Source organism: Aedes aegypti, chromosome 2, assembly GCF_002204515.2.
Source record: "Aedes aegypti strain LVP_AGWG chromosome 2, AaegL5.0 Primary Assembly, whole genome shotgun sequence".
NCBI classification, from domain to species: Eukaryota; Metazoa; Arthropoda; class Insecta; order Diptera; family Culicidae; genus Aedes; species Aedes aegypti.
Window position 1 is genome coordinate 326,800,134 of NC_035108.1, and position 12,723 is coordinate 326,812,856.

At 36.3% G+C, this 12,723-nt stretch overlaps 1 protein-coding gene and 1 long non-coding RNA gene across 2 annotated transcripts in view; one reads left to right on the plus strand and one right to left on the minus strand.

The window, feature by feature from the left end:
• Nucleotides 1-12,723, minus strand: part of LOC5573654 (trifunctional purine biosynthetic protein adenosine-3) — a 34,695-nt gene that overhangs the window by 3,580 nt on the left and 18,392 nt on the right. Inside the window, exons 3-4 of the mRNA XM_001660928.2 lie at nucleotides 10,718-11,112; nucleotides 10,263-10,517 (exon numbers count right to left, since the gene is read on the minus strand). Coding sequence (XP_001660978.1) covers nucleotides 10,263-10,517; nucleotides 10,718-11,112 — 650 coding nt within the window. The remainder of the gene's footprint in view (nucleotides 1-10,262; nucleotides 10,518-10,717; nucleotides 11,113-12,723) is intronic.
• LOC110676768 lies at nucleotides 6,744-7,385 on the plus strand. Its single transcript, XR_002500704.1, has 3 exons — nucleotides 6,744-6,990; nucleotides 7,049-7,167; nucleotides 7,241-7,385. It is a non-coding gene; the product is annotated as an uncharacterized LOC110676768 (long non-coding RNA).

A 12,723-nucleotide genomic window follows, 5' to 3' on the forward strand; every position in this document is an offset into this window, starting at 1 on the left:
AGATTATATGTGAAAGCCTGGTTTTCCTAAACGCTTTAGCAGGTTTAGAGGTTCGGGGAAAGTTTGTTTCGCAATTCCTTTTAAGATGTAAAATAGGGCATATACAACTAGTTTTATCTTATGTTTCTGGAAAGAAAGTATGTTTATGTCTGGTAAATTTGTTCAAAAGATCAAAACCAACCGGAAAGTGAATTATTTGGTTGAAAGTTCTGCGGCTAGGTGGCAGTTATGATCATGTGAAATTTAGCATTTTCAACTGGTTTTATCTCGGATTCTTGATAGGATAGAAGGTTCAAGTCTTCAGCAAAGTTGTTCAGAAGATCAGTTGGGACGTAACGCCAGAAAGAAGAAGATGACACTAGTGAACATTTCAATCTTGATCTTTTTAGTCCTGATAGGATAGAAAGTTCGAGTTTACCATAATGTTGTTAGAATATAGTTGGCATCCGGAAGGCGGATATTTTAGTTCGAAATTTTTGTGATATTTGGCACTAGTAAGCATGCCAAAGGGAATATTTTCACAAGTTTAATGCGCAATCCTGCTGCCATGTGAACCAAATCTGAATCACTTGAACATAAACCTTTCAGATCTAACTTACTGGAATATGAAGTGAGCCAGTCCTGAATCACTGGAATATGTTGTGAGTCTAATTCATGAATATGAAATGAAATGAATAAAACTTAAATCACAGGCAAATCTGACATGAATCCCTCGAATATGAAGTGAACCAGACCTATAACGGTGCTCCCCAGACCATTATCATCAGACAAAAAATCCATCAATTCTGAGCTAACCAGTCATGTAAAGTTTTATAAAAATCGTAGGGCCCTTTTAATGTTGTAAGTCCATGAATTGAAAGGAAATTAGTGATATATAAGGTATTTACCCTTAATTATCGATACCATCAAAACTTTTGTTCAAATTTGGTTTTTCTAGTTTCTAGGGCGATTTTTTTGTATCAAAAGAGCGACACAATTTAGAGTTAGGTCCTTTTTGAGTCGTAACCATCAGAAGCACTAATTTAGAATGGATTCCATAGACATTCTTTTATCGTTAAATATGTTCAAATGTCGTCAATGAGAAACCACAACTACATGTTACAAAAGTTTTTTTTTCATACCTAATCTTATTTTTAAAGGCTCAAAGCGTTACGGCAAGACATTACGGAGCAAATTTTATGTTAAAATTATTCATGAAAGAATGTTTATAGCACAATAATCTGGAAGGCTAAGCGAACTTGAGCACTCACATTTAACATTGTTTACTTCCCGTTGCTTCAAAGAATTGAGTTTATTCTACGAGTGGCGTGAGATGAGAATTATCGTTCTCGTATAGCGAGGTGACAATACTCGACTCGAGTGAAGTGACTCTCCATTTGATATACAAGGTGAGTCACTTCACTTGAGTCGAAAATTATCACCTCGCTATACGAGACCGACAATTCTCACCTCACGCCACTCGTAGAATAAGCCCAAATGGTTTAAGAACTTTAACTCACGATTGTGTGCTTCGTCCGTCCTTCACTGAATATTTCTTTCCGATATCGATCTTTTTGATGGAGGCTAACTCTGTTAAACAGTACATCACTTTGATTTATGAAATCTCAGTGCTAGGCAAATGTGAGTGAAAATTGAATGAAGAGAAATTAGAGCCGTAGCGTTAAACGCGCAGCTATTCAGCAAGACCAAGCTGAGGGTCGTGGGTTCGAATCCCATCGGTCGAGGATCTTTTCGGGGCATAGGGTATCTTCGTATATGCCACACAATATACGTATGCAAAAATGGTCATTGGCACATTAAGCTTTCAGTTAATAACTTTGGAAGTGCTCATAAGAACACTAAGCTGAGAAGCAGGCTCTGTCCCAGTGGGGACGTAATGCCAGAAAGAAGAAGAAGAAGAAGATGTATGTATTGTTTATTAATCCAGGAATTCCTTCAGAGGCACCAGAAATTCCATCAATATTTCCTCCAGGGATTAAATCAGGAGTTCCTAGTTTCTCTAGGGATCAGGAGCAGGGTTGGGAAAAAATCTGAAATTCACTCTACAGTAGCCAAGCAAAGCCAATCACAGTCAGCGAAGCTTCTAAAGATTCTGTCATGAATCCCACGAAGGATTCCATCAGGAGTTCCTTCAGAGCTTCTATCAGGGAATCCATTCGAAGTTCCCCTATGGTTACCATCGCAAGTTCCTCTAGGGATTCCATCGGAAATTTCTTTATGAATTCCATCGGAAGTCCATCTAGGGATTTAATCGGAAGTTTCTACAGGAATTCTATCAAGAGTTCTTCTAGGGATTTTATCAGACGGTCATCTAGGGATTTCATCAGGAGTTCTTTCAGGGATTCCATCTGGAATTCCTCCAGGGAATCCACCTGAAGCTCCTTTAGGGATTCCATTAGGAGTTCCTCTAGCAATTCCATCAGAAGGAATCCCTGGAGAATCATCAGGAGTTCCTTCAAAGATTCCACCTGGAATTCCTCCAGGGGGTTCTATCAGAAGTTCGTCTAGGGATTTCATCAGGAGTTCCTTCAGAGATTCTTCTTCGAATTCCTTTTAGGGATTCTATCAAGAATCCTTCTATGAATTCTATCAGGAGTTCTTCTAGGGAGTTTCTATAGGGATTCTATCAGGGATTCCTCCAGCGATTCCAATAGTACTTTTTCTAAGGATTTCATAAGGACTTCCTCCAATGATTCCATCAGCAGGTCCTTCAAGAAGATCCGTAGGAATACCTCCAAGAATTCCATCAGGAGGTCCTACAGGGATTCCATTAGGAGTTCTTATAGGGTTTCTATTAGGAGTATCTTTATGGATTTCATCAGAGTTCTCCTGGGATTTTAATAAGGAGTTCCTCCAGGGATTCCTTCAAGAGTTTCTTGAGATATTCCACCTGTACTTCCTCCAGAGATCATATCAGGAGTTCCTCAAGGAATTCCATAAGGATTTCCTCTAGGGATATCATAAGGAGTTCCTCTAGAGATTCAATCAAGAGTTCCATCAGGAATATCAGATGCCATTATTAACACCTTCTGCGATTTCATCAGAAGTTGTGTCGGAGATTCTATCGGGAATTCTTCTAAAAGCTCCTCCAGGAATTTCTTTAGGGTTACTCTGAGTTGCATCAGGCTATTAACTACGGATTCCTCCCAGAATTTTCTTCCAGGGGCTTCTCTAGGGAATTCTTCAAGAAATTTCTCCAAAAATTCTTTAAGGAAGTCCTCCCGGAATTCCTTAAGAGATTCATTGCGGAATTAATCAATTTCCGCATACGTATACGTGTGGCAAGTACGACGATACTCTATGGGAAGACAAGGAAATTTCAATTACGAAAAGATCCTGGTCCGACCGGGAATCGAATTCAGGTACCTTCAGCATGGGGGCATGGGTTTGCTTTGTAGCCGCGGACTCTAACCAACAGCTAAGAAAGGCCCATGTAAAACCACCCATATTTCCGCGCGAGAATTTACCAGGATTTCCGTGAAGAATTGAACTACACATTTTTGCTTTCTCTATCCTAGGAATTTCATCATGAAGTTTCTACAAAATTCCAAAATATTGTTTCTCCGGGGATTCCACTGATATTTACTTAGAGGATTATACAAAGCATGCTGGATGCTGGATGCATCCAGATTGAAACCCTAAAATGACACCTAGAAGATTTTTTTGTAAAAATCCGTGGAGCAATTTCTTGAGAAATACTTGGAGGAATTATCAAAGAAATCGCTGGAGAAATTCCTAGAAAATTCCCTGGATAAATTCCTAAATATATCTCTAAAAGAACTTTTAAAGCAATTCCTGAAGAAGTTCCTAAAGGATTCTCTGGGATAATTTTTAATGGATTCGTTGGAAAAATGTCTGCTAGAAATACTGGATGGAATTGATGGATAATTTCCTTTAGGAATCCTCAGAGAAATATCTGGTAGGTTCTTGAAGTAACTCTTGAAGAAGTCCCAGGACGAATGCTTCGTAGGGTCCTCCCAGAGATACCAGGAAGAATCTTTGAAGGAAATACTGGAGGAATTAATAAAAGAATTGATTGTAGATTTCTTAGAAAAATACTCGAATACTCCACGCTATTGGAGGAACCTGTCAAAAAATTGCAAACGGAACCTCTAAAGAAATTTCTGATAGAAAATCCCGTGGAGGAAGTTTTGATGAATTATTTTCCAGTATTTGTTGAATCCTTAAGAGCCAATTCGCGAGAACCGCAACCCCCTTTCCAAGGGAAGTTGTATTCATGTTCTCGGATCAAGCTGAAATTTTCAGGGATCGTTCTTCTATATAAAAGAAGATGTTTTGCAAAATATTAGATTTTTATTTTAGGGGAGAGTGGGTCAAAATGACCCTCAATGATTTCATGTCACTAAACATGCAAAATCACAAAAACTGATATAACTTTAGTAAAAGTGCACGGATTATGTTGAAATTTGGCATGATTACTCTACGCTATATAAACTTTAAGATAAACATGGTATTTGAATTTTGAAAGTACTTCAAATCGAGAAAAACAAGTTTTTCATAAAAAATTTAGTAATTTTCAAATCGATTTTTTTCTTGACAACCGAACTAGGTCAAAAAACTAAATATGACGTTTTGTAGGGCAACTAATGGGCTTTCATTTGAGGTGTAATCCAGATATGCCGTTTCACAAATTTTCGAAAAAAAAATTCGTGGTAGTGTTTAAACTTGAGCCATTTTGCGAGTACCGTAACCCCTTACCTATTGATGTTCTCCGATCGAGCTGAAATTTACAGGAGTTGTTTTCCTATACAAAAGAAAATATTTCGCAAAATTTCAGATTTTTGTATTGGGGGGAAGTGGTACAAAATAACCACTCATGATTTATTTGTTTTTTTTTAATACAAAATCAATTAAACTGCTTATAGCTATAGTAAAAATGCACGGATTTGTATAAAATTTGGCATGTTTACTTAAAGTTAAATGAACTTCAAATTAAACATGGAATTTGGATAATTCCTTGCGAAAGTGATGATGTGGATAACAATTAGGCATTGCACCATTGTTTTCGTTGGCAGCTTCGGTGGTTTAGTTATAAGCGTTGTTTCTTCTCACGCTGTTTGGTTGGGAATCAACTACCGCATATTTTTATTGGGTAATGTTTTGATGAGATCGATTGGGAGGGCCACATGTGTGTGTACCTTATATGATGATATGTCTGCTAGAGATCATTTTGTAAATAATTGAGTTTAGCTAAGTTTGGACTGGCTGCACATATGGCTGCTATGAGACACTGTATTGTTTATATCTGAATGGAATTTTGACTTTTAATGGCATTGATGTTTTCAAATTTCACGAAAGAATGAAAAAGAGAGGAAGATTGTTAAAAATTGCATTTTTTTTTTTCTCGATAATTGCATTTTTTCACGAAAATTGTGTATTTCTACAAAAAAAAAACATATTTTTGTGTAAAATTCGTTTAAACGTTACAGTAGTTCTTGTGATTTTGTGTATTTCCCAACACAAAAATATTGGGGGTCATTTTGATTCAGTTTTCCCTTATGAAAAGTATAGTTCTGCCAAATGGGTTTCTTTTTAAAAAGTAATAAATACATCTTGAAAAACTATAGATTATTATGAGATAGTTGACAAGCTTAAAATTGTGCTCATTGTAACTTGGTTACCTGATTAAGTTCAAACACTACAACGAAAAATGTAGCAAATCATAAATCCGGACACTCTTGAATCAAAATGCGAACAACTAGGATGTTTAAACATGAAATTGTAAAATTGAACCATGCAAAGCTTTTCAAAATCAACTAAATATATCACGCCTTTACCCCAGCAACACAAATGTTATAATTGTGTAATATTAACTGATATATGACCAAAACAAGTCATATATAAGTTGAAAATACTCAATTATAACATGTGTGTTGCTACCCGTTGTGTTGCTAACTAGTAAACTATAACTTTGTATATTATTATGTTATAATAAATATATAAAAATCATATTTTTCATTCAATATAGTTGTATAAACGTTTTGGGTGTATTCGTCTACACATTCACTAATATAGGTTCACCACGGAGAATAGAAGTTCGTCTGGAGTAACCTTTTCGTTTTTTTTTTTCAATTAATTGTCAATGGTAACTGAATTATGAATGCGTGTAAAATGATCAATCATGTTTATAATAAGGAAAGAATTAAAATAAACATATTAACCTTGAATTAAGCATCTTATTGGTAAATATTGTGTCCGGATATTGGTACCGTCTGAACTTTAATTCACCATGGTACACCGCGAATGAAAACTTTAGAGCAGGGTTGGGAAAATTCTTGAAATTCACTCTACAGTAGCTAGTAGAAACTAAGGTGAGTTTCTCGAAATTCAAGTCTACTACTATTACCATTCCCAGGACTACAAAACATCATATTTAGTTTTATGACCTAGTTCGGTTAACAAAAAAATAAATCGATTCGAAAAAAAAACTGAATTTATGAAAAAAATTTTTTTTTTTTGATTTGAAACATTTTTTAAATTCCAAATACCATGTTTAATTTGAAGGTCATTTAACCTAAAGTAAACATTCCAATTTTCATACAAATCCGTGTATGATTTTACTATAGATATTGCAGTTTAATTGATTTTGCATAAAAAAAGTGGTTATTTTGTACCATTTCCCCCTAATATAAAAATCTGAAGTTTTGCGAAATATTTTCTTTCACTCAAAATAATCTAAACGTCGTTACTACGTGAAAAGTCACGTAGGTTCATGATAATGAACCATCCACTGACTTTACCTGACTAAGGTAACAGTTACCGGTTCATAAATGAAAGTAATATGTTTCTTCGATAATTTTCACTGCGTCAACCTATCGACCTTACGTGAAATCTACGTACATGCTTTAATTCATTCCGAACGTGTTCATTCTTCGATTCATTTAGTGTTGTGATCAATTGTAAAGATGGCGTCAAGTGAAAATAAACATCAAGATTTGGTGGACTTCCCATTTTTTGATTGATTGAAAGGTATATTTTAATTTGTTGTAGTAAAGCTTAAATTGATTTGAATTTTACTTCTCAATAGATCATCGGGCCATTTTTCTGAGTCGCATCTTTGCTAGCAATGCGGGTCAGATTGGTACGTGGTATTGGAAGAGCTGGCGCAGGTCAACTATGGTTATCCCGTTTTTTTTAAATATAAGCGTGAGTAAACATTTACTTTGTGATGCTTTTAAAAATAACTATTCTTGTTTCCGATATTCTTTCTCTGAAACAGAAACGTTGGCTGTAATTGTGTGCCGAAGGATTTCCGAAAATATCGAGCCGAAAACATACAACAAAACCAGACTTGTTACCAGATTTTCCGATACTCCAGCATTGTGTGAAATATCGATGGTTCAATAAATAAAAGTAAGAATTAATGTTTAACTCGTTTTATTGAAAAATAACAATGCGAAAGCAGCATTGCACCTATACAACATTTTAGTACAGTTTACCGGGAGCGTATCTTAGGCTCCATCCAACTACTTGGTAAAATATACGAAAAAATCACGTAGCTGTTACGCGTGTCTCCGATGGAATGGTACAAGTTCATTTGTTCATTGGTTCATTCTTCGTCACCTACGATTCCCGTAAGAGCTACGTGAAAAGTGAGATGGAAAAAAACCACGTATGTTTCCACGTAACAATGACATTTGGATTATTTTGAGTGTTTTATATAGGAAAACAAATCCTGTGAATTTCAGCTCGATCGGAGAACATCAATACAACCTCTCTAGGTAAGAGGGTTGCGGTACTCGCAAAATAGCTCAAGTTCAAACAGTACCCGAGAAAAAAAAATTTTCGGAAATTTTTGAAACGGCATATTTGGATTACACCTCAAATGAAAGCCCATTAGTTGCCCTACAAAACGTCATATTTAGTTTTTTGACCTAGTTCGGTTGGCAAGAAAAAAAATCGATTTGAAAATCACTAAAATTTTTATGAAAAACTTGTTTTTCTCAAATTTCAACATAATCCGTGTACTTTTACTAAAGTTATATCAGTTTTTGCGATTTAGCATGTTTAGTGACATGAAATCATTGGGGATCATTTTGACCCACTTTCCCCTAAAATAAAAATCTAATATTTTGCAAAACATCTTCTTTTATATAGAAGAACGATCCCTGAAAATTTCAGCCTTATCGAAGAACATCGATACAAGAAGGGGTTGCGGCTCTCGCGAACTGGCTCTTAAAGGCTTCCTGGTGGCATCCTGGAAGGAATTCTTGGTGGAATCCCTTTACAAACTTGGAGAAATTCTAGATAGAATCACTGTAAGAATTGCTGGAGTGAATCTCTGTATCTATTTCTGTAAGAATTTTTGAACGAATTTCTAGAGAAAATCGTATAGGAATCACTGAAGCAACCCCTGGAAGAATGTTTAATTTTTGGGGGAATCTGTTGAGGCATTCCTAGGATTTTTTTGGATAAATCCTAGGAGAAATCAGGAAAAAATACGTTAAAGAATCTCTGAAGAAATTCCTGGTGGAGTTCAAGGAAAAAGCCCTGACAAAGTCCTGATGAAATCCCAATAGAATTTCTGGTGATGAATTTCTTGAGGAATCCCTGGAGAAGTTTCTGGAAGAATTGAAGTCTTGAAGAAATTGTTATAGCAATCTCTGGAGGAATTCTTGGAGGCAGCCAAGTCATAAGCCCTGAAGAATTACTGAACAAATCATTTGAGATTTTTTTTTGATTGATTGTTGAAGGAATCAGTGGAGGAAATTCTGAATTATTTGTAGAGGATATTTGAAGAAATCTCTGGAAGAATTCCAGGATGGATTTATGAAGGTAGTTCTGAAGGATTTTCCCGGGGATTTTTTAGTTAAATTAATTGTGGATAAATTTTAAAGGAATTATTGATCTAATTCCTGGCAAAATTCCAGGAAGAATTTCTGGTGGAATTCCTAGTATAGCCAATGGGTTCCTGGAAAAACTCCAAAGTACAACAACTAGAGGAAACCACTAAAAGTTCTGGATAGAATGTTTGGAAAAATTCCCCATGTCAATGACTGCTCAGAATAATTCCCGACAGAGACCTCACATAATTTTAGAGTTTTGACGGAATACTTCGTGTGAATTAAAAAAAGTAATTCCTCATCAATATTCATTTCTTCCGTTACTTAAATTTTGAAAATTCTGCTTTTCCTTACAACGATTTTTGCCCAAAAATCGTAGAAATGTTTCCCCACTGCCACAGAATACGAGATCATCCAAAACATGCGAAGAAATATAGTGTTAGTGCAACGATCTTTGACTGTCGGTCAAACGGTTGCATCAACATAATCGGTTTAACTAACTGGGAGCGGAGTCAATGTTGATCATACCGTCTGTGGGCTGAAGTTTGAATTAATATGAAGCGAATTATACCTGAATTACTGGAATATGAAATGATTCAGATCTAAATTATTCGAGTATAAGACTGGAAGCCCTTGAATATGAAGTGAGTCAGACCTGAATCACTTAAATATGAAGTGAATCAGATAACGTAGTGGTAGAATTCGAACCTTTCTCTTCGACTTCCGCATGTCAACAGTTTTCTGATAACTTTGCCTAACCAAACAATCTGCTTTCCGGATGCCAACAACTTTATGGATTATTGAAGACTCGTTCATTTTTATCTTATTGGGATTTCGGGATAAAACTATTCGAAAGTTCTCAAAAGACACGATAATTCTATCTTGCCAGGATGCTCAATAAAACATGATTACTAGCGCCATATATTGACAGAACCTCGAACAAGACGTTCCACATTCCGAATGCAAACGATCTTCTGAAGAACTGTGCTAAAGAGTCGAACTTTCTATCCTATAAAGGGGCCAGACAAACCTGGTTGAATATACTGAGTATGTCAATTACTAGCACCACGTAGTGACAGAATAACGAACTAAGCTCTTCATCTTCCGGATACCAAGGATTTTTTAAAACCACATTTTCCGAAGAGTAAGATACGTGGACAGAACTTGGAAATGCAAAATTTGTTAAATTCACAGGCGCCACATAGTTGTAAAACTTCAAATCAATTTTTTCGCTTTTCGGATGCCAACGACCTTCTGAACCATTTTGTCGAAGCTTTCTATCTCTCTGCTTAATAACTCTGCTGCAGACCAGGATCTCGAAATATAGCGTAAATGTTATAAATGTTTCTGTATTTACATGGTGCTAAACTTTTCAAGATGATTCAATATTCAATCGAGTGTTGCAATACTTTTTCAAGCCAGTAGACCTGTAATCCAAAGCAATCAACTCAAACCTACCTTTGATAACGCAACCCTTCGTAGACGTTTCCGGATAGCCTTTGCTGGCCATGACAATCCCTACGGCGTGAACATCCTGTCGGAATTTCAACTCCACTCCTTCTAAGCGATCGTCGCAACAGGCCTCCATCACGTCGAATAGGTCACTTTCCAGAAGGGGCAGAATGACCTGCGTTTCTGGATCCCCGAAGCGACAGTTGAACTCCAGTGTTTTCGGTCCACTGGGGGTAAGCATCATTCCCGCATACAGTACGCCTGAAATCACGTGACGTATCGAAACATCGTTATCAGGAAAGCTTTCGTCGTCAGAGCGGTTGTAAAGAGAAAGTGAGTAATTGGCAACAGAGAAACAAGCCTTGTTTACAACTAACGCCTGACCCGACCTATGGAATCGGCCCAATAATAAAAATATCGCCCTTATCACCCCACATATGTACGTCGATGTAGTTACTGACCGTTGTATTTGATTCCTTCCTTGCGTAGGCCGTCTACGGCGCGCTGCAGCACTTCTCTCGTGACGATCTTGAGCTCTTCCTGAGTGATTATGGGGCAGGGACAATAAGCGCCCATTCCACCGGTGTTCGGACCCCGGTCTTCGTTTTGCAGCCGTTTATGGTCCTGGGCCGGCAACATTACGCGGACGGTTTTGGAATCGACGAAGGCCAGCACGGACACCTCCTCGCCGGTTAGCTTTTCTTCGACCACCACGACGTCTCCGGCTGATCCAAACTTTTTGTCGCCCAGGATTTCGTCGACGGCTGCACAGGCTTGGTCCTTGTTTTCGGCGACTATTACGCCCTTACCGGCCGCCAGCCCGCTTGCCTTGACCACCAGTGCGTCAAATGAAGCGCTAGAAATAAGAATGAATATATAAATGAGGGTAACATTGTGTGCAAGTTTAGCCAATTAAAGAACCTTTTTTGGTTTTTAAAATATAGGTGAATAATTACTGCATCTTTTGGTCAAGGTTTTGCAACTATCACAAAATAATTTGTTCGAGTACAAAATATGAAGGCATCGTATAAGTTGTAGGATGCCGAAATGTGCAAAGCTGCAACTTTGCCTCAAATGAATCTTTCATGAATTCCCTCAGGAATTTTTTTCGAGAGTGCTTCAGCCAATACACTACTCTAAGAATTTTTTCACGACTTTATCAAATATTCTACCAAGTATTCATCTAAGAATTTCACTAATAGTACCTTCTTCTTGAAGTTTTTGAGGAATGCTTATAGAAATACTTTCAATTTTTTTTTGTAGGAATCAATTTTAAATATTGTTTTTATAAGCATTCTTACTGAAATTCACTCAATTCTGGTTTTGCAATATCCAAAATATTATATTTTATAGCACTTTTTTATAATATTTGTAGACAGGGTTGGTGGTCTAATAGCTATCTACCAATTTTAACCTATCACACTTAATCTGATAATTCCTGACGGAAATCTCCAATAAATAATTTTCTGGAAATTCTTTACAAATCTCACATTACAGAAATAAATAAAATGCTTCCTTGATTAAATGTTGGTGTAATCCGAGAACCAATATTATGAGGAATTTCTTTAGGATTCCTTGGAGGAATTTTCTAAGATGTCCTTAAAGGACTCATAGGAATCTCTTACACAATTCCTGATGTATCTTAGGAGAAATTCCTGATTGAATTCTTGGAGGAGCCCTGCAAAATGATAAAGCTAATGGTTAGATAAAGCACTGGATTACTTTTTTTTACGAAATCTCTGCATAAAATTCATGATAAACTTTGGTGTGAAAATATTGAAAAAAGCTTTACAAACATCTTGAAGACTTAGTAGAAGAACTCCAAAAAGAATGCTTAGATGAAATTCATAAACAAGCTGTGGTGAAAACGCTGCATGAAATTAGTAATGACTGAAGTAATCCCTGGAAAATTTTTGAAAAGAGATGCCATGCCTTGGGACCTATAAAATATTTTCAACAAATATTTGGAGTAATTCTTATAAATAAATCCTGGGATCATTCCTTTCAAGAATTCAACCAAAGAATTCCTTATTGAATTTGAACTATTGTTTTGGATTCTCTAAAATGTGTTGATGAAAAATTTCGTATTTATTATCTGATAGAGATAAACTACTGGAGATTAATGTTAGCTTAATTATATGTTGTGCTTTTTTCCAAGGGAGTTTATCGCTCATGACTTCGAAAAAAAAGTTACGAAACCCTGTAAAAAATCCTGATGAAATTTCTAAGGAGACATTGCGACCTAGCGTAAATACAGCAAGATTCCAGGAAGAAATGTTGAAATTCCTGAAGGAATTTATCCACAGCAGTTTTCAAAAGTATCTCTGAGCGAATTTTTCAAAATTGCATGCAATTTTCAGGAAAAATTCTCAGAAAAGGGATCTTTAAAAGTTATTGTGAAAAATTTCTAGGCAAGTAAACAAAATAATCCATGAAGAATATACATATGAGCAAATCTCGCTGAAAC